Source organism: Chaetura pelagica, unplaced genomic scaffold (genome assembly GCF_000747805.2).
Source record: "Chaetura pelagica isolate M959 unplaced genomic scaffold, ChaPel_1.0 scaffold3, whole genome shotgun sequence".
NCBI classification, from domain to species: Eukaryota; Metazoa; Chordata; class Aves; order Apodiformes; family Apodidae; genus Chaetura; species Chaetura pelagica.
Window position 1 is genome coordinate 6,991,164 of NW_009952974.1, and position 541 is coordinate 6,991,704.

General features: G+C 67.5%; 1 protein-coding gene across 1 annotated transcript; it reads left to right on the forward strand.

Moving 5' to 3' along the window:
• Position 1: 1 nt before the first annotated feature.
• On the forward strand, positions 2-451 carry CDK5R2 (cyclin-dependent kinase 5, regulatory subunit 2 (p39); the record flags this gene model as incomplete). Its single annotated transcript, XM_009996258.1, has 1 exon — positions 2-451. A coding segment is annotated over one exon (450 nt), but the record flags the coding sequence as incomplete, so codon positions are not given.
• Positions 452-541: the final 90 nt, after the last annotated feature.

Here is a 541-nt window from a genome sequence, read left to right on the forward strand (position 1 = left end):
CCCCCGCCGCTACCGGCTGAAGGAGCTGAGCCCCGGCGAGCTCATCTCCTGGTTCCGCAGCGTGGACCGCTCGCTGCTGCTGCAGGGCTGGCAGGACCAGGGCTTCATCACCCCGGCCAACCTGGTGTTCGTCTATCTGCTGTGCCGGGAAGCGCTGCGGGGTGAAGACATCGGGACGCAGGCCGAGCTGCAGGCCTCGTTCCTCACCTGCCTCTATCTCGCCTACTCCTACATGGGCAACGAGATCTCCTACCCGCTCAAGCCCTTCCTGGTGGAAGGCGACAAGGGGCGCTTCTGGGAGCGCTGCCTGGGCATCATCCAGCGCCTCAGCGCCAAGATGCTGCGAATCAACGCGGACCCGCACTACTTCACGCAACTCTTCCAGGACCTCAAGAGCGAGGGCGAGGGCGGAGACGGGTCCAAGCACTGGACGATCAGCCTGGACCGTTAGGGAGGTACCGGACCCCCAGCACCGGGCTGGAAGGGGCCGCGCAACGAGGGGCGGGGGAGGCGGAGGACTGCGGGAACCCCCCCTCCCCCC